This window comes from Jaculus jaculus, chromosome 1, assembly GCF_020740685.1.
Source record: "Jaculus jaculus isolate mJacJac1 chromosome 1, mJacJac1.mat.Y.cur, whole genome shotgun sequence".
Classification (NCBI taxonomy): Eukaryota; Metazoa; Chordata; class Mammalia; order Rodentia; family Dipodidae; genus Jaculus; species Jaculus jaculus.
In genome coordinates this window covers 232035165-232062016 of record NC_059102.1, presented here as the reverse complement: position 1 = coordinate 232062016, position 26852 = coordinate 232035165, and the positions used below count along the sequence as shown (strand labels likewise).

Genomic DNA, 26852 nt, shown 5'->3' with positions numbered 1-26852 from the left:
CCCAGGCTGACCTGCAATTCACTATGTAGTCTCAGGGTGGCTTTGAACACATGGTGATCCTCCTACCTCTGCCTCCCAAGTGCTGGGATTAAAGGTGTGTGCCACCACACTTGGCAAATTTTAAACTTGTTTGAGTTTCTTCAATTTAAAATCCTGTATCTCTCTGTCCCATATCTTTGCCAAGCACACCAGTCCATTACAAATTTAACCTTGATAAAACTCTCTGGGCACAGGCAGCAGACCACAGCCATTATGCCAGTGACCCAGTTCCAACAAAGTTCTTTGTGGTTTTTCCTTCCCCTTTGAAAGTTCATTAAGTATAGCCTCCAAATACAATTCTCTCTTCACTTAGCATTTTCAAACTCTCAGGAGAATAGTTTATATAACTTGGCTTACCACTTTCCCATTCCCATTTCTCCAAAACAAAAGTTCCAAAAGACCAAAATCCACATGGTCAGATTCATCATGAAGCAACAGCCCACTCTCTGGTATTAATTCTTGTCATAGACAGCTCCATGTTGCTGGGATGATCCTCCAGACCAGAGAGTTTATGGGAGGAAGGGTTTTACTTCAGGCATACAGATCCAGGGGAAATTTCATTAATTGTGGAAGAAGCTGGCCCCTTTTCACAGATCCATGCAGACAGAAGAAACTACCAGCAGCACCACCAAAAGCAAGCACACACCATGGACTCCAAGCAGAGCTCTAGCACTCTGCATACCTTAGGGCTGTAATTCAGATCCACTCCCAATGACATGCCCTCCATATGGCAGGAGTCTGTCTGCTAGGGGCAGAAGCTCCAAACTCAAATTTAATAATTCCTGAGTCTACTGGGGGACATAGATTCAAAGTACCACAGTGGCACATACTTGTAATCCCAGTAGTTGTAGGCCTAAGCAGGAGAACTGTGGGTTTGAGGTCAGCCTAGATTGCAGTGAGACACTGAGATCCTGTTTCAAAACTAAAACTCAGGGCTGGAGAGTTGGCCCAGTGGGTATGACACTTGTTTACGAAGCCTAATGACCTGGGTTTGATTCCCCAGTACCCATGTAAAGCCAGATGCACAAAGTGGCACATGCATCCGGAGTTTGTTTGTGGTGGCTAGAGGCCCTGGCATGGCCATTCGCATTCTCTGTGTGTGCAAATAAATAAATAAATATTAAACAACCAAACAAACAAAAAAACTGCAATAAAACCAAAGTATTGGAGTTTGGAAAGGAAGCATGTGGTGGTTTGAACCAGGTGTGCCCATAAATTTGTGTGTCCTGAAAGCTTGCTCCCCAGCTGGAGTTAATTTGGGAGGTGGAACATTGCTGGAGGAGGTGTGTTGCTGGGGGTGGGCCTTGAGGTCTATTAACTCCTAGCTTGCAGTGTTAGTCAGCTCACTCTCCTGCTGCTGTTTACCTGCTGTGGCAGAGGTGATATACAGCCTCTGCTCATGCCATGCATTTCCCTGCCATTATGGACTGTAAGCCAAAATAAACCCCTTCCTCCCATAAGCTGCTTCTGGCCTGGTGTTTGTTCTAGCAATGAGAAGGTAAACTGCAGCAAATGGTTCCAGAATCTGTGGGTTACTCTAGCATCCTAATGACGTTATATTTTCCTAACATGAATGGAGATAGCTTTCCATTCACTTCACATCATTGTTAATTATTTCTGGCAATGTTTCACAGTTCATATCTCTTACCTGCTTGGTTAGGTTTATTTCTAAGTCTTAGTTGTTCTACATGCTATTGTAAATGGAACTGCTTCTTAATTTCATTTCAGATTGTTTCTTTGAACTCTTTTTTTTAAAAAAAATATTTATTTATTTATTTGAGAATGACAGACACAGAGAGAAAGACAGATAGAGGGAGAGAGAGAATGGGCGCGCCAGGGCTTCCAGCCTCTGCAAACGAACTCCAGGCGCATGCACCCCCTTGTGCATCTGGCTAACATGGGACCTGGGGAACCGAGCCTCGAACCGGGGTCCTTAGGCCTCACAGGCAAGCGCTTAACCACTAAGCCATCTCTCCAGCCCTGTTTCTTTAAACTCTTTTAGTTCCTAGTTCTTCCTCTGAAATCAGAAAGACTGCCTACACTTTATATCATTGTAAAAGGGATAGTGGCCATAAATAAGTGTGTACAGAACACAGTGTAGTTCTGAGATTAGACTTGGAGCCGACTGCCTTAGGCTAGCAGACTGATTGCTGAGTATGAACTCTGGACAAGTCATTTCATCTCTGATGACTTAGTTTTTTTCACCCACAAAAATGGTCCTCAAAACAGCACTCATCTCCAAAGCTCATTAGAAGACTAAATGAGTAATGCCTGTGAAATGCTTAGAGCATAGTCTGGCACACAGTGGAAACCTTGCAGATGACAATTAGGATTATCAAAACACTCTACTAATCTGCCTTATTAGCTTAAGGGCTTTTCCACTATCCTTTTTATTTACTACTTGTAAATGACTCTTTCTAAACCACTACTCTAATTATTCATACATTAATGGGCTAGATGTTTCTGAGATTTCACTGTGCAAATGTTACAGTGAATTTTACACACCTAACTGGTATAGATCATTCACTTGGCTTGCATTCTTGATGCACTCAAGAGACTTGGTAAACACACAAGATGCAGGCAGCTCCTGTATAGTCTTACAGTAAGAAGAAATTGAAGGAATGATTTTAAAAAATACAGTATAATTTAGCATACACAGGCCTACAAGGTTTCAGGCCTTGTTGTAAGCTTAGAAAGCATGATATACATGGCAACTATAAAATTAAGCCCTACTTTAAAAGTGAGACAATTAGAGCACTTAGCATGTGTGAGTCTTAGTTTGATCCTGAATATCTTTAAAAAAGAGTGATTTTTGGTTTTGGTTTTACAAGGTAGGGTCTTGTTCTCCTGCTCTAGCCCAGGCTGACCTGGAATTCACTATAGAGTCTCATGATGGCCTCTGACTCATGGCAATCCTCCTACCTCTGCCTCCTGAGTGCTGGGATTAAAGGTCTGCACCACCATGCCAGGTGCTTTTTTGTTTTGTTTTGTTTTTCAAGGTAGGGTCTCACTCTAGCCCAGGCTGACCTGGAATTCACACTGTAGTCTCAGGGTGGCCTTAAACTCACTGTGATCCTCCTACCTCTGGCTCCCGAGTGATGGGATTAAAGGTGTGTGCCACCACATCCAGCTCCGGGCGTTTTTTTTTTTTTTTTTTTTAATTTTTTTTAGTTTACAAGGCTAGAATTATGTCCCTTAAGCCTCAACTGTCATAGATACAAAGAACCTGATAGCCTTCTAAGGGGGGAAGAGGAGACAGTAAGGACTAAAACTGAGCTTCCCCCCCACAATTTTTTAATGAACTGAGAATCAAGTATTGACCAGGGCTTCCAAAGTGTTTAGCCTGGATAATTTTTATTATTATTATTTTTTTATTTTTTAATAGTCATGGGGACATAGCTCAGTGGTGAGGTCTAATACCTCATACCAAAACACACAAGAAAGCAAATACCAGCAATAAATGGAAGAAACTTAATCATCATATCCAGAAGAGTCTTCATGCTAAAATGCTAATTTTTTATTCTCAATCAATATCTGCATTGTTATTTGAGGGACGGTAATACAACCTTAATATTACCAAATATATTTTCCTTCATGTATACCCACTAAACATTTCTACATAGCAACCATTTTCTGTACATGGAAGTTATCATGACTGTAAATAAAAATCAATGGCAGCTTTGAAAATAAAGAACCTAAAAATAGGGCTGGAGAGATGGCTTAGTGGTTAAGTGCTTGCCTATGAAGCCTAAGGACCCTGGTTTGAGGCTCAGTTCCCCAGGACCCACGTTAGCCAGATGCACAAGGGGGCGCATGCATCTGGAGTTCATTTGCAGTGGCTGGAAGCCCTGGCACGCCCATTCTCAATCTCTCTCTCTCTGTCTCTCTCTCTCTCTCTCTCTCTCTCTCTCTCTCTCTCTCTCTGTCACTCTCAAATAAATAAATAAATAAAAAATGAACAAAAAAAAATTAAAAAAAAAGAACCCAAAAATATCTGAAAATTTTTTCTATCCATATGAATTTATAAGCATAAGTAGATTAACTTTTTGCTTCAGTTTACTAAAACCAATTAAAATTAATTAATTAATTAATTAATTTGACAGAGAAAGAGGAAGAGAGAATGAGAGAGAATGGGCGCGCCAGGGCCTCTAGCCACTGCAAATGAACTCTACACACGTGTGCCCCCTTGTGCATCTGGCTAACGTGAGTCCTGGGGAATTGAACCTGGGTCCCTTGGCTTTGCAGGCAAATGTCTTAATTACTAAGCCATCCCTCCAGCCCACTAAAACCAATTTTAAAAAGCTCTACTATCTATATAAAAAGTGGTTAGCCTGCACACATTTTAAGAACTATCATTTACCTCACAGTTAATGGTGGAGTGAATGTAAATTATTTTATCCATTATAGAAATTAATATGGAGGTTTCTCAAAAAACTAAAGTAGAACTACTATATGACCCAGCTATAGCGCTCAGCGGGTTCCGCTGATGCACAACAAAGACGTGTGTGTGCATGCTGCAGCACTGCTCACAAAGACGTGTGTGTGCATGCTGCAGCACTGCTCACAAAGACGTGTGTGTGCATGCTGCAGCACTGCTCACAAGAGCGAAGGGTGGGATCAGTCTGCGTGCTCGTCAACACATGAATGGGTGAAGAAAGCATGGTACAAATGGAGTTCTGAAGGTTGTTTATTGGACAGCAGATATAACTTGTGATCATCATTATTAAGTGGTATAAGCCAGGCTCAAGAGAAGCAAGGGCACAGGTAGTAAAAATGCTCAAAATATGTGATTTACTTGAACAAAATTGTCTTTGTGAGACACAGTACAATGCATCTGCTTTATTTTTTTTAATTTTTAATTTTTATTTATTTGAGAGACAGTGTGTGTGGGTGGGAGGGGCAGGCAGGGAGAGAGAGAGTGGGCACAGCCAGGGCCTGCAGCCACTGAAAACGAATTCCAGATATATGTGCCACCTTGTGCATCTGGCTTACATTGGTCCTGGGGAATCGAACCTGGGTGTTTTGGCTTTGCAGGGAAATGCCTTAACCACTAAGCCATCTCTCTAGCCTTTTTAAAAAATTTATTTATTTATTTGATAGATAGATATAGATAGCTCCCTGATTGAATGACTCAATATACTCAGGGCCTAAGACAATGACCCTGTCTTTAGTACCAAAGAAGCCTACTGCACCTTCATTTCTTAGAGACTTTTAGGGATTACCTAACAAACTTTATTTCCTGTACTGAATATTCAGAAAATACTCTTGGAGAATTATTTGGTAAATTGCATAGAAAATGAACAATATTTAAAGACCCAAGAGTACTCCAAGTATTATTGTAACTTGGAAAGCCTATTTTTGGTTATGTACTACAATACTGTTTACAGGCCACTGGATCTTTCTATGTGTTTCATCATATCAAAAGATGACTTCAGGGCTGGAGAGATGGCTTAGCGGTTAAGCGCTTGCCTGTGAAGCCTAAGGACCCCAGTTCGAGGCTCGGTTCCCCAGGTCCCACGTTAGCCAGATGCACAAGGGGGCGCACGCGTCTGGAGTTCGTTTGCAGAGGCTGGAAGCCCTGGCGCACCCATTCTCTCTCTCCCCCTCTATCTGTCTTTCTCTCTGTGTCTGTCACTCTCAAATAAATAAATAAAAAAAAAAAATTAAAAAAAAAAAAGATGACTTCATAATTATTTGAAAATATTTTATTTCCTATTTGAAAAATCAGATTTAAATAATAAATGTCTAGGTTGTATTATATGTAAGTACATGTTTTTCCTTCAGTGTAACTTTCTTCCCATTTCCATATACAGAAGCAAATAATTTCCTCTTTAGCTGAACCAGTATAATTGAGGGAACAACTGGTAAATCAGTGTAAACATCAGACTCACAAAGAAATATTTAGGATATCTTCATGGTACTGGCAGACCTGAATAACACACATTTTGACTTCAGCATTAGAACACCATCTGATTCCAAATGTTTAGACGTAACATACTGCCAAATATTCCCACCAAATATAAAGGATTTACTATAAAGGAGTCTCAGCCTCAAGTCCTACATTTAAATTTATTTATTTTCAAGTGGGGAGGGGAGAGAGAATATGAGAACAGGTGTGCCAGGGCCTCTAGCCACTGCAAACAACCTCCAGACGCATGCACCACTTTGTGTATCTGGCTTTATGGGGGTACTTGGGAATCGAACCTGGGTCCTTACACTTTGCAGGCAAGTGCCTTAACCACTAAGCAATCTCTCCAGCCCTTAGTCCTACATTTTATAATCTTAGATTTCAAAGGGCTACAAAACCTTCAAAGCTTTAGAATCAGCAAGGCAGGTAGGTGTCTAGAGAATAAAAATGATCTCTGAAGTGCATATTCTTCAATAGTAACTTCGGCTCCTCAGCAATTATACACTTTTATACGTTCTGAGTCACCAACATAATCAAAGGACAGATGAACAGGATGAAGCAAGACTTTAAAACACTGAAAGTTGGGGCTGGAGAGGTGGCTTAGCGGTTAAGCACTTGCCTGTGAAGCCTAAGGACCCTAGTTCGAGGCTCTATTCCCCAGGACCCACTTTAGCCAGATGCACAAGGGGCGCACGCGTCTGGAGTTTGTTCGCAGTGGCTAGCACGCCCATTCTCATTCTCTCTCTCTCTGCCTCTTTCTCTGTCTATTGCTCTCAAATAAATAAATAAAAATAAACAAAAAAATTTAAAAAACACTGAAAGTGCAAAATTAAACGGGAATTTCTGAAGCCCTACATGTATATCTTGGGTCTTAGAAAATAAATCAGCTCTAGGGGCATGGATTTCAACAGCAGCATCAAGAATGTTCAAGGCTGGCTGAAAATGTTCTTCTGATGGCAAAGTATCTCAGACTATGATGACGTATTAGAACGTGTTCATAACCAAACTTGATAGGAGTAGGCAGAGATTTTCAGAGATGTGGCTGCCTACAGGTGAGGAAAATTGAAGTCAGTTTTAATTAAAAATAATAGTGCAAGAACTGTGACTTTGCACAACTCTGACCATCAGACAACAAACCAAAATAAACAGCCAAAGTACATGGTTTGTGGCTTTTGGGTTCAGAGGTAGACAAATTACTCTTTCCTTATTTCTAAATCCAACCAGGAAAACACACACACACACACACACACACACACACACAGGATTTAGGCTAAAGGGTTTGAGGATTCTGACATGTAACTGAAATCAAGTAATGGGAAACTTCCAATTATCCTCACTTCACTAAAAACAGCTAACAGATTTTTTTTTGTTTTGTTTTTTGTTTTCTGTTTTTTGTTTTTCTAGGTAGGGTTTCACTCTAGTCCAGGCTGACCTGGAATTCACTATGTAGTCTCAGGGTAGCCTTGAACTCATGGCAATCCTCCTACCTCTGCTTCCCAAGTGCTGGGATTAAAGGTATGTGCCACCATGCCTGGCTGACTGACAGAGTTTTTTTTTTTTTTTTTTTTTTAAATTTTTATTTATTTATTTGAGAGCGACAGACACAGAGAGAAAGACAGATAGAGGGAGAGAGAACGGGCACGCCAGGGCTTCCAGCCTCTGCAAACGAACTCCAGACGCATGCGCCCCCTTGTGCATCTGGCTAACGTGGGACCTGGGGAACCGAGCCTCGAACCGGGGTCCTTAGGCTTCACAGGCAAGCGCTTAACCGCTAAGCCATCTCTCCAGCCCCTGACAGAGTTTTTATTACCCCATACAAGAACAACAAAATCCACACTGACAGCTGACAGATAAAGGTTATCTCAATTTTTTCTAAAGATTCTTTCATCTGTGGGTCTTTCTTAGGTTTCTATTCCAACAAGGCCCAACCAATAAGAGTAATTAATAGCATAAACCACAGGGTGTTTTTTTTTTAATAATTCTAAACAAACCACTTAACCTTTGGGAGTTATGTAGAAATGACACGTATGAAAACCTTTATAATGGAAATAAACTGTGCTCACTCTGGAAGCACATTGAACAATATAGGAAAAAGATAGCATGGTCTCCAAAAGCAATAAATAGTTGGGAATGGTGGCTTATGCCTGTATTCCCAGATCTTGGGAGGCTGAGGCAGGAGGATGGCAAGTTCAAGGCTAGCCTGGGAACAAAGTGAGACCCTACCACTCTCTCACATACACAAAAGCAGTGTCAATATATGCTGCTCTCCACTCCCTGATCCATTAAGACACCAGCAGTCTCAGCCATAGCTCTCAACCACCATGCTTCACTGCCACAATGGATTGCAGCCTCTTAAACCATGACACAAAATAAATCCTTCCTTCCTTAGCTTGCTTCTGCCATAGCAATGAGAAAAGTAACTTAACGGTACTGACCCACTAATTGCAATAACATCAAGCAGAGAAATGACCTGAACCTGCTGTGTAATGAAAAAAAAAATCTAGCACAGGCTGCATCCTACCTGTTACTGTGTGCAGACGACATGCTTCTTTCTCAGGAAGGGGCTACAAATGCACCCTGGCTAGTGGCTGTGGGAGATGGCACAACTGGGGTTAACGCGTGAATTCAGCTGCATCAGCTGCTGGCTGTGTCATTCTGGGTAAGTCACCTTCCCTCTGACTGCCAATTCCTCCTCTGTAAAATGGAACTTAAGTGTCTAGTTCTGCAAAGTTCTTCATAAGTGTGGAGATAAGGCATTGGAAAGGGAGTATGACATAGTAGATGCGCAATAAACAGTAATTAAACTAGAAAATGTATGAAGAGAGGAGACAATAAATAAATTGGTGGGAACCAGCTCCTCAATAGCCCAACCCTACTTCCTGGCATTCACATCTTTGTAGAGTCAGTTCCCTTTCAGATCCTATCAAGATTGGTTTATGTAATCCAAAGAATATGGTGCCCAAAAGACTGCAGGGTCTGTCTTTGGCTCCCTCTGTCTTCTCTGACATATCATATCCTCCCCTCTGGGGGAAGCCAGCTGCCTTGCCCTAGCCTAGGGAGAGGCCTGTGTGGTGAGAAACAGAGGACTCTGGCCAGCAGTCAGCAAGGAACCGAGGTCAGCTAACAACCATGTAAGTGAGCTGGGAAGCAGATTCTTCTGAGGAAGCTTGCAGCTGGCTCCAGCCTGACTATAACCCCAGAGAAGCCTTCAGCCAGAGCATTCAGCTCAGCTGCTCCTGGATTCCCGACCCACAGAAATAACAGGGTGACAAATGCTTGACAAATAGGTTGATTTGATGAATTTGCGTGGGGGGGGGGGATTTGTCATATAGCAATAGATAACTAATGTAAAATCCAAGAGATAGACACTGAACCATTAATGAGTAGAAAACTGCTCCAAGAAGACAAAAAAATTGGCCAAAAATGGCACTATGTACACAGGCTACTGCCTATAAAAGCATCATATATATATATATATATATATATATATATATATATATATATATATATATATTTGAGACAGTCTCATATTGTATCCCAGGATATCCTTGAATTCATGCCAATCCTCCTGCTTAGCCTTCTGAGTGCTGAAATTCCAGGCATGAGCCACCATACCCGGCATGGGACAAGAGAAGTGAAATCCTCAGATTTGGAGGTTAGTCAAAAAAAGAAGCTAAAGATCAAAACACTTGATCAAACGCTTTTGTCAGGAAAGAGTCACACTTAAAATAACTAGCATAAACCATGTTTCTGGTTTGAGAAGTCAATGGCAGGAAGCCACAACAAAGGGCCCTGACAACAGCCAACCACAGGACCAACTCTTCCTGCAGAACTGGATCCCAAGCAGAGGAGCCAGCAGGACAAGGAGTGGGCTGGGGAATGATACAAGAGGCGCAGAGAAGCCCTCCTGGAGGGAATATGGGCCAGGCACCAAGTACAGCTGCTCAGCAGCAGGCTCCTTCCTCCTCACCCACCACATTCCTGTTACAGACAAGCCTGTGCTTACCTAGGAGAATTAAAGTAAATGAATGAATGAGTAGTATTGTAAAATCTAAGCATTTCATTCTGGTGCATTTTTGACTATGAAACTGTCCAGAAAGAATGCATTAAGGAATTAAGGATCTCTAGTATGTACATTAGGCTGACTTGCCTGTATTACAAAAGCCAAGTATTTCCCTGCTGTGTAGGCAGGAAAATAAGACATGTCAAAACGTAACTTGGGCAAAATGGGATCTAAACTGAACTACAAAGGTTGCCTTCAAGTGAGCCACACTTGTGGTCAAGCCAGCCCAGCCCTCTGTGGTCAGCGAGGGCTCAGGGAGTTGATTATGAGAGACAAGCTTGTCTTCACTGACATCAAATCTTATTGCTCGTGACTCGTACCACCTAACCACTAGTTCAGTGTATAGCTCCTATCTTCCTACAGACTGGGAAATACACTGCCGAGTTTATAAAATATGTCTGTTAGCTTAGTGAAAGAGGTATGGAGTTGTTGGGGAATACTGTCAAGGGATTTGTGAATAAAATCAGTGTTAAACTAGAGATTTTCTAACTGTTAATCACATGGCAAGTTGTGGTCTGAAGCTACCAAGTAAAACCTTTCTCTCTCCTTCTCTTTCCTTTTTTGATGCTGCCACGTCCCCGGGCCCAGTATGTTTCTGTTTTATTTTTTTCTCCTTACTCAGGAATATGGGTAGAACTGAGAATTACTGAATGCTACAGGATGGGCTGCACTTACCACCATGAAAGGATTTAGTTGAAAGTAACTGAGAAGTCAAGGTTGTCAAAACAGCTGGGACTTCACGGCAAAATACCCAGAAAGGAGCAGAAAAAATTTGCATTTAAATCTCCTCCAAGCTGACTAACTCCTAATTTGAAAACAGAGTGGGACTCCAAGAAATCCAGGAGGGAAAAACAAATGGGAGGCTAAAGACCTGACTGGACTTTCAGCTGAGGTCAGAAGTCAGAAGGCCAGGCCTCAGAAGCAAGGGTCCCCAAGGGGAAGAACCACATCGCTGGAGTATCAGTAACGATTATGTTCTAGGATAAGGCTGATGCAGAAGCAGCCTAGTCCCACAAAGTCTACAACAGCCTTGGCAGGATCGAAGTGTCTGCGGGGCCAAGCCAATTGTCAGGAGAAAATATAACCTTCTGGAGTGCAGTAACTGCTACAGCCATTATATTTTCCATCACAAGGAAAAATAAATAAAAGAATGCTAAGAAACAGAACCAATGAGTAAGGAAGATTGCTGTGAGTACGAGACCAGCCTGTGACTACATATTGAATTCCAGATCAGCTTGGCCTAGAGCAAGACCCTACCTTGGAAAACCAAAAAAAAAAAAAAAAAAAAAAATTAGATATGGGTGCTAGCAATGTATCTCAGTGGTATAAGTGTTTGTTAAACATGTGTGAGGTCCGACGTTCAATGCCCAACATTGCAAAGATAGGATGACATGAAATGAAATAAAGTGCAAACCAAACAAGAATGGAAACCAGGCAACCTACCTACCAAATAAACAACAGCCACAACCATAGGCGGCAGCTGGGGACTCCCAGCCATGCCAGATGACAGAATTGAGATAGGCAGTTTAAATACCGTGCTGGGGGTGGGGGTGGAGTTGGGGGCTGGAGAGATAGCTCCACGGTTACAGGCATTTAACTGTCTTTTAAAAATATTTTATTTGTATTTATTTGAAAGAGGGAAAGGGAAAGATGAGAGAGAGAGAAAGAGAGAGGGAGGGAGAGAGGGAAGAAGGGAGGGAGGGAGGAAGGGAGAGAGAGGAGAGGGAGGCAGAGAGAAAAACAATGGGCACACCAGGGCTTCTAGCCACTGCAAACAAACTCCAGATGTATGCACCACTTTGTGCATCTGGCTTACGTGGGTCCTGGGGAATTAAACCAAGGTCCTTTGGCTTTGTAGGCAAATGCCATAACTGCTACGCCATCTCTCCAGCCCCCATGTCTGGAGTTTTGTTTGCAGTGGCAAGAGGCCTTGACACACCCATTCCCTTTATCTGTCTCTCTATCTCATAAACAAATAAGTAGGGGGTGGAGCAGTGAAGACACTTGCTTGCAAGGCCTAATGAACCAGACTGGATTCCTCGGGTACCCCCATCTAAAGCCAAATGCACAAAGTGGCATATGTATCTGGGGTTCGTTTGCAGTGACAGGAGGCCATGGTATACCCATTCTCTATCTCTCTCTCTCTCAAGATATTTTTAAAGAAAGACTATTATAAAAACTGTGTTTGGAGCTGGAGAGATGGTTTAGTGGTTAATATGCTTGCCTGTAAAGCCTAAGGACCCAGGTTTGACATCCTATAACCCATGTAAACCAGGTGCACAAGGTGGCATATGTGTCTGGAGTTCATTTGCAGTGGCTAGAGGCCCTGGCATGCCCATCCTCTGTCTGTTTCTCTCTCACATAAATAAATAAGTAAATAAATACTGTGGTATCCAAAAGGTGGGTTACAGAGATAACAAGATAAGTTAAATAAAAAATAAATATATATAATCAAATGGGCCTTCAAAAGACAAAAAGTCCCACAATTTCTGAAAATAATAATTACATAGGTTTAGAATAACAAAAGATATAGCAGTGATAAACTGTATACAGGGCAACAAAAATATATGAACTGAATTCAAGAGAAAAACAATGAAAAAAGTAAGTAGAGCATAAGAGACAGGTACAAAGATTGTTTTTAAAAGTCCCAGATGGAGGAGGAAAAAAATAGAAATAGCACTTACAACAATCAAAAAAATTTCTAAAACTTTTTGTACAATGGAACATCCCAAAACCATAGATTGTTACTAGGAAATTATCAGTGCCAGGGATGGGATACCTTCCAGTGAGTTGTTGGCCAGGGAGGTCCCTGATGCCCCTCAAACATTACAAGCCATTGCCGAGGCCCTTGGTTTCCCACAAGGAATAGAGGGTAAGACCCTATTGCTGAAAACTCTACATACTTGGGCTGCAAGGTCACTGAGAAACCCTGCTGGATCTAAGCTGAAAACCTCTTCCATGTAGACCAGCTGACAGAAAGCTGGAAAAAGCCATGCTGTATGCAGGTCAATGGGAGAGAGAGAAATCACCAGTGAAGATACCCAACAGTGGACACTGCAAGCCTTGTATTTGGCCAGCCAGGCCATGTACAATAGTGGCACATCTATTATGGGGGAAACCAACCACCCTCTAATTGGACTGGAGACCTGTTTCACGGAAGGGAATACATCCCTGATACTGAAAACCTACAACAGGGGTAGTCAAGAGCCCTAGGAGTGTAACGTCTGCTGCTGTCTGCCTAAAAGTATATACTATGCTCACCAAGCTGCCCAGTAAGTACTTCTCTTAATATTCATACCCATATATTAATGCTACTCTCATTTTTGGCTAGACAGCCCTCTCTTTTCAGATGGCAGTGACCTTGGGATGACTCAGGAGGCACAATGGTTCTGAGAAGAAGTGACAGAGGAGTGCTCAGCACTGAAACATCTCAAACACACCTTCCATGGCTCAGGGTCCATTGCAGAAGAGGTGGCAAAAAGAATGTAAGAGCCAAAGGAAGGGTAGGACTCCTTACAACATGCTCCTCCAGACACAAAATGGCCTGGATATCCATGACCTCACAGAGCCTGACACTACCTACACAAGACCATCATAATAGGAAGAAAAGATCATGACATCAAAATAAAAGAAAGACTGATTGAGAAGGGGAGGGGCTATGATGGAGAATAAAGTTTCAAAGGGGAAAGTGGGGGAAGGGAGGGAATTACCATGGGATATTGTTTATAATTATGGAAGTTGTCAATAAAATAATATTAAAATTTTTTAAAAATATTTTTTATTTTTCTTTGAGAGAAAGATAGAGAATGTATGTGCTGGGCCTTTGACCGCTACAAACAAACTCCAGACATGTGTGCCCCTTTGTGCATCATCTAGCTTAGGTGGATACTGGGGAACTGAACCTAGGTCCTTTGGCTTTGCAGGCAAGTGCCTTAACCACTAAGCAATCTTAGCATCCCAGATTTTTTTTTAAAACAGCTTAGAGATGTAGCTCAGTGGTGGAGGGCCTGCCTTGCATGTGTGAAGTTCAAAGTTTAATCTACAGTACTTGGAAAGAAAATGACATTTTGCCACGTTTGTCTGATGTGTCTGTTGGCAGAGTCTAACTGGCAAGTCAAAGTGTTTACTGCAGAATGTGAGGAAAGGATTTATGAATCAAATCAGGATCAAACTAGACAAATTCTTTGCTAAGGATAACTTCTGAGGGAAAGTCTTACCAGATATTCAACTGGACACACATGACACAGAAAAAGGAGAACAAGCAGACATTTGCCTAAGTCTACAGAGAAATATCTGCAAATGTAAAACTGAACAGATGGAGTACTGTCTTAGCAAAAGGTGGGTAAAAGGCAAAATAAAATTTGAGTCATGTACTTTTATTCCTCAACCCAACTAGCACTCAAGAAGAAAACCAGCAACTGAGAATACCTAACACCACGCAGAAAAGCAGGCAGTGCTGTTATGAAATGTCCCCATGCCTTACTGCTGACTGACTACTGTGCCCCTCCTCCGATACTCATCAACTGCAACCCCCCTTACCTTCTAAATCCCATTACTATGTGATTGGTTTAGCTGACAGTTAAGACCCCACAAATATGAAGACAACTGTTCACAGACCAGAGCTCTGGGCCTGCTCCAGAAAACTTGTGCAAAACACTGGTGCTTTCTGCCGGTTCTGAAGCTCATGGCCTGAAGTTACTTTTGCTCCTGGCAGCCAACTCTTCAGTCGAGCAATATTTTTAGCAATAAAAATAACTCTCCTACTGCATTACTTGAAACTTCTGAAACAACTGTTTTCTTTTATATTCCTATTTTAAATAATTCATTTCTTAATAAGAAACTTTCAGTTACTAAGCTCCATTCAAACTTTCTGGTAAGATACCTAATGTAGATTCTTTTGCAGAGATGTTTCTTTTGGCTTGGTTGAGGTCATAAACACCATTTCAAGATTCTTTATAACTACTCTAAGCCTGGAGAACAGTCATTTACAGTAACTCAAGTGTATCGCATGATATTAGAACATCTCAGAATCCTATCTGTGCCTCTAATAAGGGCTGCAGCCAGAACTATTCTCAGGAGACGAATGTCTTCCTAATTGTGTGCTCATCTGGGTGAGAGCTTAAGTATTCAAATCTGCTTAGCTACATTACCATGTAGGAGATAGTCTGTGATAAAAACAACCCCACAAGCTGGGCGTGGTGATGCATGCCTTTAAAACCAGCACTCAGGAGGCAGAGGGAGGAGGATCCCCATGAGTTCAAGGCCACCCTGAGATTACATAGTGAATTCTAGGTCAGCCTGGGGTAGAGTGAGATCCTACCTCGAAACACACACAGACACACAAAAACAAACAAACAAACAAACACAAAACCCCTAGCAAATGTTACCATAAAAGCTATGTTGTTGTTGGGCATGATGATGCATGCCTAGATCAGCCTGGCCTACAGCAAGACCCTACCTCAAAAAATTACAAAAGATAACCACAAAACAAACAAAAAAATCTATGTTTGCATACAATTCTCAAGCTGCTTGAAAAAGTTCTTGAGTATGCTATTTGTACAGCTACTGTTAAGCACAGATAGTATTAGAAATATGCAAATGGATATAGATACACACAATGTATTATAACTTCTAAAAAATACCAGCTAAATCTTGAACATAATTTTCAATTTGTGTTAAGTGGATAAACTCATTTACCTCCTAATTTCTGAAATGTAAACAAGAAGATCAAGAAAAGTATTTTTTGTAATGCTTTAAAGTTAGTGATGTCTCAATGCTTTTTTGTGTATACATGTTTAATAATAAAATTTACACCTGACACAAAAAAAGGACAACGGCTTAGAAGACTGAAGCCTTAGCACAATGGAGGTGCTATAAGCACAATGGTAGAGAAATTCAGGAGCAAGTAAATCTCGACCTCATGTTAAAAGAGGGAAGAAAGGAACACCGCCTCACTTCATAGTGGTCCCTGTGTGTGTCTACTGCAGCAGTGACTATCATTCTTGCTAGGTCATTGTTTTTCAAATCCCAATTTCTACAATTAGCAATCAGACAAGTGTTTCTAATTCCTCTACTAAACTGTACCAAATTTCTCCATTAGTATGACAAGAAACACAAATGCATAAATCCACAGGAACAAAAAGAATAAAAGAGAAGATAACAGAGATGTTGACAACATTTTGAAAAGCAGACAGATGAAATGAAATGAAAAGTTAGTGGGTGAGAAGAGGCTGAAACTCAACATATACAGGGTAGGAAGAGAGATCAACTGATGTCAGCTATGAAATCCCACAGCTCAGCAATCAGGGGTGTTGCTCAAAGTATGGATGAGAAGGGGGGCTGTCTTAGGTCTGTTTTAGGCTGCTAGAACAGAATACCACAGACCAGGTGACATAAGTTTATTTAGCTCATGATCTTGAAGGCTGGGGACTGCAAGACCTAGTGCCACCTAAAGAAGACTTTCTTGTAGCACCAAACCACAGCAGGAGAAGGGATCTCATGGCAGGAGAGCTGAGAGAGACTGAGGGAAAGGAGGCCCAGATTCCTCCTTTAATCAAGAATCCATTCATGAGGGGAGGGTCCTCATGGCTGGATATTCTTTTTTTTTTTTTTTTTTTTTTTTTTTCCTTGGAGGTAGGGTCTCACTCTGGCCCAGGCTGACCTGGAATTTACTATGTTGTCTCAGGCTGGCCTCAAACTCGCGGCGATCCTCCTACCTGGGATTAAAGGTATGTGCCACCATACCTGGCTCTTCTTTCTTTTGCACTGTTGGGAATGGGTCTAGGATCTTGAACATGCTAGGCAAATGGTCTACCATTGAGCTATATGGGCCCCTAATCACCTCTTAAAGGTCTCAGTTCTCAACATCTGGTCTACTAAGTCTACCACAAACGATAGTTCTTTGATTACATTCCTCTAAGTCTATCCTGGAAAGAGTTTTGGAAATGACAGCAATTTTCAGTTCTCTATGAAAGTCATGTTTATTAAGCAAGTTTTGGCAAATTGCACAACAGGATGCAATGAGCTCAAGGCCCTTATAGTTCTTGGGCAAAATGCTTAAACATCCAAATATCTATATTTAATTAATTCTGGTAATAAAAGTCTCCTCATGATATCACGTCTACAATTACTGAAAGAAAATGAACTGTATTACATTTAACTGTGGACCTACAGAAGGCATGTGAGGGAAACAAATTGTTGCTCATGGAGCTCTTTCAGTGCACACAGACCTGTCCTGGCAGGCTTGACAGCTTGGGTTTTTTTTTTTTTTTTAATGCTGTAACATCACTGCTGCTGCTGACCATCTGAAACGTGCCAAGTACTTGAGCTTGAACCCTACTTTAAGCAGAAATCCTGGACAACTGTAAGACTGATTTCAATTGTTTCTCTTCTCTCCAGAATCAAAATCTTGAATATAATCTCAAAGTTGTCTTGATTTCTAGTTGCTTACAATGGGAGGACAGCTCTGTACCAGTTACTCAGATAGAAATAGAAGTCCACGGTGGATGTGAAAGCAGCTGGACATGGTGGCACATGTCTATAATCCCAGCACTTGGGTGGGGAGTAGAGTCAGAGGATTAGGAGTTACAGCCTGGCATGCGCTACATACATAGCAAGACTCTGTCTTCAAACCAAACCAAACAAGCTGAGAGGGGAGTACAGTTAGGGACCCCCGAAAGTAAAAAAGGCAGCAAAGTCTGCATTTGCTAGAATCAAAGACGATCTGACTTCTTATCTATTGCCTAGTTCCCTAGACCTGTTTTTCAACAAACAACCAGGACCCCTCCTGAGAAGGAGGTCTATAGGATTTAAATATTGTGGTTGGTCAAGTTCAGCCCCCAGAAATTGGTGTCAGGCCTAACCTCCTCCTGAGACAGCCCCTAGTCCTAGCCCACCAGGCATCCCTCTGATTCACCTGAGCTGGAAGACAGCCCACGATAACATTATAAATACCTTTGCAAGGGGAGGGCCGGCTCTTTGACTACTTGGGAACTTCCAGTTGGGAGGTGAATTTTTCTCTTGGCTGGGCCTGGGCTGGGATCTCTGTACTTCCCTCAATAAGTATAACAATTTAATAATTATCCTTCTCAGTCTTTTTTTATTCAATTATTTGATTAAAGTTACAAATGAACCCAGGGTTTGGGGCTCAAGGTCTTTCCTGGATCCTGAGCACCCCATTATAAAGCAAGTAAGCAAACAGGACAGTAGGCCTTTACAGAGCTGCTTCGGGAATCACTTAATGAGCCAGGCATGGCGGCACACACCTTTGAGCCCAGTAGGCGAGAGGCAAAGGTAGGAGGATCACCCTGAGTTTGAGGCCACCCTGAGACTACGTAATGAATTCCAGGTTTGGGCTACAGCAAGACCCTCACTCAGAAAACCAAAGGAATAAATTAAAATAAAATTAGCAAATCATGCTGGAATGGTGGTGCACGCCTGTAATCCCAGCACTTGGGAGGCTGAGGCAGCAGGATCACTGAAGGTTCAGAATGAGTAGAGTCTGCAAATCAGACTATCTCAGCTTCCTCGAAAAGGAAAAATAAGTGACTCTTTCCAACTAAGACTGTGCTGGAGTTGTTTCTGTTCCAATGGATCAGCTTGTTTCTCAGAGGGTCTGCCCAACATTCCGCGCTGATATTTTCTTTTTCTTTCTTTCTTTTTCTTTTTGAGGCAGGGTTGAAACAGGGTTTCCATATGTAGTCCAGGCTGGCCTCAAACAAACTTGTAATCCTCCTGCCTCTGCTTCCCAGTTTTCATGTTTAAAATAACAACTTCTCGTGCCGGGCGTGGTGGCACACGCCTTTAATCCCAACACTTGGGAGGCAGAGGTAGGAGGATCGCCGAGAGTTTGAGGCCACCCTGAGACTACATAGTGAATTCCAGGTCAGCCTGGACCAGAGTGAGATCCTACCTCGAAAAACAGAAAACAAAACAAAACAAAAATAAAATAACAACTTCTCTTCCAAAAAAAAAACCAAACAAACATTTATTTATTTATCTAATTTGAGAGAGAGAGAGAGAGAGGACAGGAAACTGATGCTCCAGGGCCTCAGCCACTGCAATCAAACTCCAGATGATTGTGCCACCTAGTGGGCATGTGCAAATTTGTGCTTGCCTCACCTTTTTGTGCGTCTGGCATGGGTCTTTAGGCTTTGCAGGCAAGTGCTTTAACCTCTAAGCCATCTCTCCATCCCTTTTTATTACTTAAGAGACAGAAGCAGAGAGAGGCAGAGAGAGAGAATGGGTGCACCAGGGCCTCTAGGCACTGTTACTGAACTTCAGACACATGCACCACCTAGTGCATCTGGTCTATGTGGGTACTGAAAATCAAACCTGGGTCCTTAGGCTTCCCAGGCAAGTGCCTTAACTGTTAAGTCATTTCTCCAGCCTGCTTTTTTTTTTTTTTTTTTTTTTTTTTTTGAGGCAAGTTCTCACTCTAGTTCAGGCTGACCTGGAACTCACTCAGCCTCACCCCAGGCTGGCCTCAAACTCATGGCTATCCTCCTACCTCAGTCTACTGAATGTTGAGATTAAAGGTGTGTACCACCACACCTGGCATCTTTTCTGTTTGTTTGTTTCTTTGAGGTAGGGTCTCACTCTAGTCTAGGATGACCTGTAGTCTCAGGCTGGCCTTGAACTCATGATGATCCTCCTACCTCTGCCTCCTGAGTGCTGGGATTAAAGGTGTATGCCACCACTCCTGGCAATCTTTTTTTTTTTTCAAAGATAGGTTCTTCTATATAATAGATGCTGGCCTTGAATTTGCCTCGGACACTACATTCAGCTTGCAAATTTTATATATTATAAATTGTTCATGAACTTTTAACAACTGCCTGGGTTATGAAGTAAGGAAACACCAGACTCACATATACAGTGTTCCACAGTTACATCTGGAGAAAGTTATTGTAACCTTACAGTACTAGTAATGACTATTCCTCCAGTTACAACTCTGTGCTACTAATCAGAGCATCTCCTGACAAATTCTATGAAACCTTCAGTTATTACGTACTCACTGGATATATTTAACACTGGAGCTCTATTTTCCACTGCTCCAAGAACTACCCACTACCTCCTAATTGCATCCTTCACTCCTGGGTGCCAGGCTTTCAGGAGCAGAACAAGGCCACAAACCTTCTCCTTCAGTCATATCAGAACGGTCCAGCTTGGCTTCCTTGTGCTGTCCTTCTGCAACTTTTACAGCAACAGCTCGACAAATGGCCCCAAACTTTCTGTCCAGAGAACGAACTCCTGCCTCTCTGGTATACCTGCCATTAAAAAAAAAAAAATTCTGGTTAAACACTACCTGCAGAAGTATAAATAAACTAGAACGGACCTTTTCACTAAAGAAATAATATATATTTAAAAGTTCATTATTCTTTCTTATATAATAATTTAAAAAATTTTTTATTTTATTTATATAAGAGAGAGAAAGAGAGAATGGGTGCACCAGAGCATTCAGCCACTGATAACGAACTCCAGAAGCATGCGCCACCTTGTGTATCTGGCTTATGTGGGTCCTAGGGAATTGAACCTAGGTCCTTTGACTTTGCATGTGAGCGCTTTATCTGCTAAACCATCCCTCCAGCCCTTAATTAATAATTTTTAATTGTGTGTATGTGTATGCGCACACACGTGCAAGGGGCCACACACGTGCTGTGATGAGAAGAGCCTCAGGGGTTTGTCCTTCCCTGCTTGAGACAGGGTCTCCCTTGTTGTTTGTGCTGTGGTGTGTGTCAGTCTAGCTGGCCCACAGGTTCCTGGATTCTCCTGGCTCCTCCTCCCATTGCTATAGGTGCACTGGGATTACAAATGCTTACACCACTTTGTGTACAGCCATTATGTGGATACTGGGGAACTGAACTTAGGCCAGTAGGCTTGTAAGCATGCACCTTTAACTGCTAAGTCATTTCTCCAACTCATCATTATTATTTTTTAAACACTAACTTCTCTACATTTAACACAATTCATTAACATATTGCTAGCTTAAATATTCAGATGTGTTTTTAGCCATAATGATTTCCTCCATATAGATTATCTTAAATAGTCACCCTATACCTAAAAACAAATCCTGCGATCTTCAATTTATATGTCCAGAACAAACTTGGCAGCACATAAAACACTATTTATCCCTTGATGATATGTTAGAGTTTTCTGAACACAATCTTTAAATGTAATATGGGTCTAAATTTATTAGACTTGAAATATTGCCAAAAGAGATGTAGAAATTGAGCAAGGCATGGTGGCATATGACAATAATCCCAGGACTTGCGGGGTGGAAATAGCAGGATCAGGAGTTAAAGGTCATCTTTGGCTATACAGAAAGTTCAAGGCCAGCTTGAACTGAGATCCTATCTAAACACAACACAAAACAGAAAACACAAAAAGCAGCCCTCCAATCAGAAAGGAAACCCCAAACTCATTAAAGTACTGAGATTTAGTGACTACTGAGGGATCGGAGCTAAACCGACACTTCTATCATGCCTCTAAAGCTCAGGGAGCTTCGAGCGAGGCTGGGTGGTGGGAAGGAATGTGACAACGGGCATTTGGGGAGGAGCACTCTGGAGCGCTCTCTTCTGGACAGGAAGTGACTGCTGCATTCGTGACCTCACAGTGACTTGATACCTGCACAAGACCCTATCTCAAAAAGCATTAATTTAAAAAAAAAATGGAAGGGGCTGGAGAGATGGCTCAGCACTTAAGGTGCTTGCTTGCAAAGTTTGACAGCCTGGGTTCGATTCTCCAACACTAGCCAGATGCACAAAGTGGGACATTTGTAGGGGCAAAAGGCCTGGTGTGCCCATTCTTTCTTTCTGTTAATCTTTACTTGCAAATAAATAAGCAAACAGAAAAAAAATGCATGGTTTTCCTAATACCATGAGCTGTTGTTTAGGTGACATATTGAACACTGTGTCATTCTACAAGGTACACCCTATGCAGGACTCATTCAAAAGAAGATGAAAGAGAAAGGTGGAAAGTCTTCAAATCATGTCAAGAGAAAAAGTAAGTAAGTAAGTAAATAAATAAATAAATATTTAGTTTCATATATATATATATATATATATATATATATTAGTATTTTATTTATTTATTTGACAGAAAGGAGGTAGAGGAGAAAGAATGGGTGCGCCAGGGCCTCCAGCCACTGCAAATGAACTCTAGACATGTGCACCCCCTTATGCATCTGGCTAATGTGGGTCCTGGGGAATCGAACCTTGGTCCTTTGGCTTTGCAGGCAAATGCCTTAACTGCTAAGCCATCCTTCCAGCCCTATATAATTCTTGAGGTAGCGTCTCCACTGCAATCCTCCTACCTCTACCTCTTGAGTGCTGGGATTAAAGGCCATGTTGTGTAGCAGATTCCTCTGAATTGAAGAGAGAAAGTAGGCTCTGGGGATTCAGGACGTCAAGTCTGAGAGACTTGATTCTTAAAGGTCACACCACCACTCCCCAAGGTTATGTTAGCTGGAAACTGAAACACTGCTGGGAGGGGCAGGAAGGAAGTTCCAGAGACTCAAGAGGTCAACAGAAGTCTGGGAAAGGGATTTTAAGACTCCACTCTAAGGCTATATAAAGAGAAACAATTGCTTGGAAGGAGACTCTTCAGTGGAGCTGTCTATAAGTGGTGCAGTGTGCTAGAGACTCTGGTTGAGCTGCCTGCCAGTGATGTAATGTGCTGGAGAGATTCTCCACTGGAGCTGCCTGCGAGAGGTGCAGTGTGCTACAGACTCAGTGAGCTAGAGACTCTGAGCTGCATGCCAGTGATGTAATGTGCTGGGAACATTCTCTAATGGAGCAGGCATGCCTTATCATGCAGTGCACTCCAGAGATGCTGCTTCTGTGAGGCATCAGCAATGTGGGTTTTCTGGTGATGCAGCTGCTGACCTAGAAGCACCCTCCCTGTTGGCTGGCTTTCACAGTGCTGGAAGGTGCTGGGTAGGCTGCTGGGAAAGAATGGTCATTAACAGTCCTATTCTGCTATGGCTCCCGTGTGATAAAACACCAACATACCAGGAAAGATGTGCCTGCTTGTGCAAGAGTGGCAGGGCTGTGTTGGGTTCAGCCAACAGTTTTCTGATTGGATGCAAGGCCTACACCACAGGGGGAAGTTCATATCTGGTTCTGTAAACCTGGTCAAAAGCCTCAGGCTGGACCTATGGTAATAGGCCCTAGTGGGGAGCCACTGCTACTATTTCATTGGATGGATATGATGCATCTGTCAAACTGCCTGCTAAACATTTGTGCTCATGCCCATGGGGTAGCCCTGATGTTACTGCTGATGTCTGCCTTGGTGGTGGTGGAGAACTTCTTGTAATGGGTGTTGACCGCTGATGAAGAGGCTCCTAGTTGGTTAAAGTGCTAAGAATAAGTGACTGTGACATAGGGGTCCAATGCTTTGTCATAGATGGACATCTATCTCACCCCCTCCAAGGCTCAGCGAACACTGCAGAAGAGTGGGTGGAAAGAATGTAAGAGCTGGAGGAAGGAGTGTTGTGTAGCCAGTTCCTCCAAACTGAAGAGAAAAAAGGAGGCTCTGGAGATTCAGGAAGTCAAGTCTTGGCAACTTTTATCTTAAGTGGTCACACAACCACTCTCCCAAAGGTTATCTAGATACTGAAACATCCCTTCCTGGGGTTGAGGGGCAGGAAGGCAGTTCCAGAGACTCCCTGGGGTGACACAAACACATACACAGTGTAAGTGAAGACTCACAGAAGGTACATCTCTGGAGCATACTCACCACTTATAGACAGTCTCTTCCTCAAGCAGTGGTTTCCCCTTTACATAGCTTTAGAGTAGGGTCTTGTAACCTTCCCCCAGACTTCCTGAGTCTCTGGAACTTCCTTCCTGTGCCCTCCACCCACTCAGGAATGGATGTTTCAGTTATAACATAACCTTGGAGCATGGTTGTGTGATCTCTAGGAATCAGGTCTCCCACATTGGACTTCTGAATCCCCAGAGCATCATTTCTTTCTTTAATTCAGAGGAATCTGCTACACAACAGGCATGGGCCATCATGCTCAGGCTAAGAATATTTTTTTTGTTTCATACTACTAGGGATTGAACCAGTGCCTCATGAGGCATGCTAAGCAAGCCCTCTACCATTGAGCTATATCCCAAAACTTGAGAAATGGTAAAGAGGAATGTTTAGTGTAAAGGAAAAATTTGTTTATGGTGTGTAGAGTTGGCAGCATTCTTTTTTGTGCATTTTAGTATATTTAGATTTCAGATGTTCCTGCAAGGCAGAAGTAGAAATTCAGAGGACAATGACTATAAACAATACTTTATGACAATTTAGAAATCTCACAAGATGTGATGAGCAACAAGCACCTGAGAACTGGGAGGATCAAGTGGACTATTTACACCAGCAGGTGAGTGAGAGCAGAGCACCGGAGGCTCACAACAACACGGCTCAGAGGACGAGAATTCCCAATAGTGGTATTCCCGTCCTGCGCTTGATAGCCTCAAGCTTGCCTGGAGGAGCACGCACTGTGCTGCCCGGTTGGTTTTCAAGTATTAAAACCAACAAAGCTGTTCAAGAAAGTTCCCAATACTCAGAGCTTTTAAGCCCGGATGTTTTCAGCGAACAGGTATATAAAAATGAAAGTTCTCTAGGCAATAATTGGGAACTACAAATACAATTACCCTTCCAAATCATTATAATTCCATCAGAGCAGCTAGATATTTTTCTCTACTATCCCCATCCTACAGATGCAGACACTATCAAAAAGTGCCTTGTGGAAAGTTACCCAGACACATGATAGGTGTTAACTGGAATAATCATTGTTGGAAGACTGGCTTATCACTCAATTTATTTCATCTGGCATTATCCATACAGTATATTTGTAAATAACTTCCAGGTCAGATTTAGTCTTTATTTTATTTATTTATTTATTTATTTTTTGCCTATGACTTTAAACAGACCCAGAAAAGAGTTGACATAGATCAAAAAGCAGTCTGATGGGGCAAACATAGAGAGAGATTTCACATCTCTTGCAAACAACAGTTACTTGGAAAAGGCTAAGAGAGTGCTTAGCAGCCTGACACAACTTGCAGAGTGATGCAATGTATCTGTAAGAGTGAGCCAGGAAACTGGAGAGGTGAGGGCAGATATAAATTCTCAATAGGATGTATTTTTCACTCAAACAACCTATCTACAAATTAGACTCAGCAATACTATACTCAGATCATTTCTGCAGGGCTTGTCACAGGCTTAAAGCACTTGGTAGCAAACTTAGGAAAACACTTTCTCTATTGTTTCAATGTTAACTATACAGATCAAACCTGAGGATGTTTTTTAAATCTCTAAGAAAAGGAACCCGGCATGGTGGTGCACACATATAATCCCAGCACTTGGGAGGTAGAGGTAGTAGGATCTATGAGTTTGACACCAGCCTGGAACAGTTCCAGGTCAGCCTGGGCTAAATTGAGACCCTACCTCGAAAAAATAAAATAAACAAGAAAAGAGCCCAGGCATGGTGACATATGCATTTAATCCCAGCACTTGGGAAGCAGAAATAGGAGGATCATACTGAGTCCAAGGCGACCCTGAGACAACACAGTGAATTCTAGGTCAGCCTGGGCTAGAACAAGAGCCTACTGGCAAAACCAAAAAGGAAATAAATAAAAGAAAAGAAAAAAAAAAAAAAGAAAACATCTTTGAAAGCAGTAATTTATCTCAAGACTTCAAGATGTAGGCATAAAGATACCTTTATATTTTCCCCATGTTTAGCTCTGAATTTATTAAATTAACCTTTAGGCTGCTGTAGGGTTCTTTGGTTTCTCCATGATATCCTTCCTCATACAGCCCTGTGCTAATCAAGAATATGGTAATACTTGCTGGTAAATTACCAGAGGAAGAGAGACAGACACTATGGGATGCTGGTTAAAAGTTCTTGCCGGTGCACAGACCTCTATTCTATAAATTACTGGCACAAAAACGTCTTGTCTCAGGTTGGCTGACTGACCTGGTGATGATGGCCAGAGTGGTGACCTGTGGGATCTGAATCTGCTGTGGCGTCAGCCCATGTTGTTCCAGCTGCTTTGGGATCAGGTGCCTGTGGGCAATCTCTATCTTCTCCTCCTGTGTATACCCTGGAAAAGAAAGGACTCTGTCCATCTGTGATTTCTCACATGGCTCCCACAATGCCATGCTTTTTAATGAATCAAATGCAGGTTCAATGGATCTGGGATTACTTCAATTAATACAACAACCAGAACAAGAAAATGGAAATTAGTTTTGGTTTTTACTCTCACATTTTAGAAAACTATAAATAACATATTCAAGAGAATTTATGTTCTTACTGGAATAGAAGATTTAGTGAGTATGGATTTACTTTATCTTACATTCTTTAAGAAAAAAATTTCATTTAAACTAATATGCCCTTTCTAACAAAGAAAAATTTCAAATATAAGTTGACAAAGCATCTTTTTAATAGAAGATCAATGTTTAAAAGAATCAGATATAGAACTGGGTGTGGTGGCGCACGCCTTTAATCTCAGCACTTGGGAGGCAGAGGTAGGAGGACTGGCATGAGTTCGAGGCCACCCTGAGACTACATAGTGAATTACAGGTCAGCCTGGGCTAGAGTGAAACACTACCTTAAAAAAAACCAAAAAAAAAAAAAAAAAAAGTCAGATATGGGGCTGGAGAGATGGCTCAGCAGTTAAGGTGCTTGCCCACAATGCCTAAGGACCCAAGTTTACACGTAAAACCAGATGCACAAGGGGGTGCATGCATCTGCAGTTCATTTGCAGTGGCTAGAGGCCCTGGCACATCCATTCTCTATCTGTCTCTTTGTCACTCTCTCTCAAGTAAAATAAATTTTTTTTAAAGAAATCCAATTAC

At 42.0% G+C, this 26852-nt stretch overlaps 1 protein-coding gene across 1 annotated transcript in view; it reads right to left on the bottom strand.

Moving 5' to 3' along the window:
- Lonp2 (lon peptidase 2, peroxisomal) overlaps window positions 1–26852 on the bottom strand; it is a 129288-nt gene that overhangs the window by 41007 nt on the left and 61429 nt on the right. The window contains exons 10-11 of the mRNA XM_045130631.1: window positions 25972–26098; window positions 20142–20275 (exon numbers count right to left, since the gene is read on the bottom strand). Of these exons, the coding sequence (XP_044986566.1) occupies window positions 20142–20275; window positions 25972–26098 (261 nt within the window). The remainder of the gene's footprint in view (window positions 1–20141; window positions 20276–25971; window positions 26099–26852) is intronic.